Below are 2,711 nucleotides of genomic sequence, written 5' to 3'. Positions count from 1 at the left end.
CGCCCGCTCCCGCCTCCGCTCCAGCCCCCAGGCCTCCCAGCCCCTGAGCTCCACCCTGGAGGAGGAGGCTCTCAGACAAGGGCTGGCGGCTGCCCTGCACAAGCAGGGTCTCTCCCTGGCTGCCTACGGGACGATCTCCTCAGCTTCTCTCACAGGTACGTTCCTCCCGCAGCTGCCGGGCAGCCCGGGCGAGATGCCCTGTGCTGGTGCTGCCGGCACCAAAGGTCACAGCACCAGAACCGCAAACGGCGGCTCCGGTGGCCCGGCTGCTGCAGGGCGTTAGCTCTGGATGTTCATGCCCAGCAGCATGTTAGAACTGGAGGTGCTGCCCAAGCAAACCAGCAAAAAGCTCTGCCTGGCTCCCGGGTGCTACCGGCTGCCCGAGGCAGCAGCAGAAACGTGCCCAGATCGTGGGGAGGCCCCAGGTCCCCTCCAACACTGACGCTGTCTGGCTGCTCGCTGCCCTGCAGGAGCAGCCTTGGGGGCCTGCAGCAACAACAGAGCCTGAAGCACAAATTGCAGCTTCTCTGGCTTTTCTTGCAGCAGCCTGAGGGACAAGAGATCGAGCTTCAGGAGGTTAATTGCTGGGTTGTCTGTACCTGCAAGTGCGCGGCAGCCCTCGGGCAGTCCTCAGAGTTGTAGCAATAATTCCTGCTTAAGTAGCTCATATTTGAATTATAGTCTGGCTAGAAGTTGCCCTTTCCTTCGGTGACTGTGGAGTTGCCTGTGCCTGTAGGACTTCAGGTCCAGCGGGTTTAAAACCAAACATGTGCCTGGAAAACACGAAGGTGTGAGTTCCTCCACAGCTCCCTCTGCTCTCCCCGCAGTGAGGGGCAGGGGCCCTGGATTTCGGGAGCCCTGTGCAGCCCAAGTGGAGGGTGCACAGGCACCCCTTGGCTTTAAGCAACAGTCTTGGCATAGCTTCAGCCTCGGAGCCCGCTCCCCCCTGCCGCAGCTCCTGGGCATTTCTCCCTGCACCTGGGACCCCCCAAAGGCTGCGGGGCTGCAGACGGCTGCTCCTCCACTGCTCCGTGGTGGAGCAGAATGGGGACAGGCACGGGAAGGGAATGGGGCCGGGAGCTCAGCGCTGGCCATGGGACAGGGAAGGCGACTGCCAGGCAGGAGGAAAAGATGAAGCCAAACCTCTGGCAGCCCCGGCCCGGCAGCAGCGTAGTCCACGGGAGCACACAGCTCCTGAGCCCCAGCTGGGATGCCCTCACTGATCCCCGTTCCTTCCGCTTTGTCACAGGTCGCAGTGAGGTTTCTCCCCACAGACCTGGACTGAAATCAGGTAAGAGCCAGGCAGCAGGAGAAGCCACCTGCCCCAGCTCCCTTGGCTGCAGTCTGCAGCCTCCTCCTCCTCCTCCCTGCCTCGCTGCAGATAGAGGAGGTGATTGTGCCCCACAGAATCACAGATGTGAGTGGCTGGAAGGGAGCTCTGGAGATCCTCTAGTCCAACCCCCCTGCCAGAGCAGGGTCACCCAGAGCAGGTTGCCCAGGATGACGTCCAGGAGTCCCCCGAGGTGGGGCCTCCCCCCCCTCTCTGGGCAGCCTGGGCCAGGGCTCGGCCACCCACAAAGTAAAGAAGTTCCTCCTCCTGTTTAGGTGGAACTTCCTATGTCCAAGTCTGTGCCCGTTACCTCTTGTCCTGTCGCTGGGCACCACTGAGGAAAGACTGGCCCCATCCTCCTGACACCCACCCTTTAAGTGTTTACAAGCATTGATAAGATTCCTTCTCAGTCTTCTCTTCTCTAGACTAAAACTCCCCAAGTCCCTCAGCCTTTCCTCAAGGAGACATGTTCTAGTCCCATAATCACTTTTGTAGCCCTTTGCTGTTCCCTTTCCAGCAGTTCCCTGTCCTTCCTGAACCAGGGAGCCCACAGCTGGACCCAGCACGCCAGATGTGGCCTCACCAGGGCAGAGGGGGAGGATGAGCTCCCTTCTCATTCATAACATAGTGGTCCAGGGCTCTGCACCCCTTTCCCCCTGCAAGCTCAGCAAGAGCTGCAGCTCTGCTCTGGGCTCCATCCCTTAGGGACTGGCGCTGCCAGCGAGCTGAGCGACACGGCCACCGCAGTTGTTGCCCCTGGGGGAGCCGAGGGATGGTTGCCAGGGGGGCTGCAGAAGACACAAGTGACTCGAGCCTTGCTGTCCCCAGGGAGCTGCCCTGGAGACACGTTCACTTGCCGCAACACCCAGTGCGTGTGGAAAGAAAACCCTGAATGCGACGGCCAAAAAGACTGTGCCGATGCCTCTGATGAAAGGGGCTGTGGTGAGTCTCTCGCAGCAGGGCTCCTGGACACAGGGGACAGGCCACAACCCGCTGCTGCAGACCTTGACAGTTGTAACACCACGGGGCTTTTGGGCACCGAAGAGAGCCAAGGACCCTGCAGAACTTGTCAGCCTAATAGTAGATGTCTGGATCAGGATGAGGAGAGCTGTATCCTGGAAACGTCTTATCCCATGACCAGCTGCAAAGGGTCATGACAAAGCCTTCCTAGTGGGCTGGCACGCTTGGCAAGCACCACCTGCCCCCGAGCTGCTGGGATCAGATCGCCCAGCAGTGGCTGAGCTTGTGAAACTAGCCCATGAGAGGTCTCTCCAGGATTTCTTGCTTTAGAAGAGGCTCAGGGAGGATGCTGTGGTGGGCCAGTGCTTTGCAGGTTACAGTCCACCCTGTGACATCCCTGGCAATCACAGAACGGTTGGAG

At 60.2% G+C, this 2,711-nt stretch overlaps 1 protein-coding gene across 1 annotated transcript in view; it reads left to right on the top strand.

Moving 5' to 3' along the window:
• TMPRSS9 (transmembrane protease, serine 9) overlaps nt 1-2,711 on the top strand; it is a 15,923-nt gene that overhangs the window by 3,013 nt on the left and 10,199 nt on the right. The window contains exons 4-6 of the mRNA XM_009877724.1: nt 7-155; nt 1,250-1,291; nt 2,159-2,272. Of these exons, the coding sequence (XP_009876026.1) occupies nt 7-155; nt 1,250-1,291; nt 2,159-2,272 (305 nt within the window). The remainder of the gene's footprint in view (nt 1-6; nt 156-1,249; nt 1,292-2,158; nt 2,273-2,711) is intronic.

Source organism: Apaloderma vittatum, unplaced genomic scaffold (genome assembly GCF_000703405.1).
Source record: "Apaloderma vittatum isolate BGI_N311 unplaced genomic scaffold, ASM70340v1 scaffold20861, whole genome shotgun sequence".
Taxonomy (NCBI): Eukaryota; Metazoa; Chordata; class Aves; order Trogoniformes; family Trogonidae; genus Apaloderma; species Apaloderma vittatum.
This window is presented reverse-complemented; position numbering and strand designations above follow the sequence as displayed.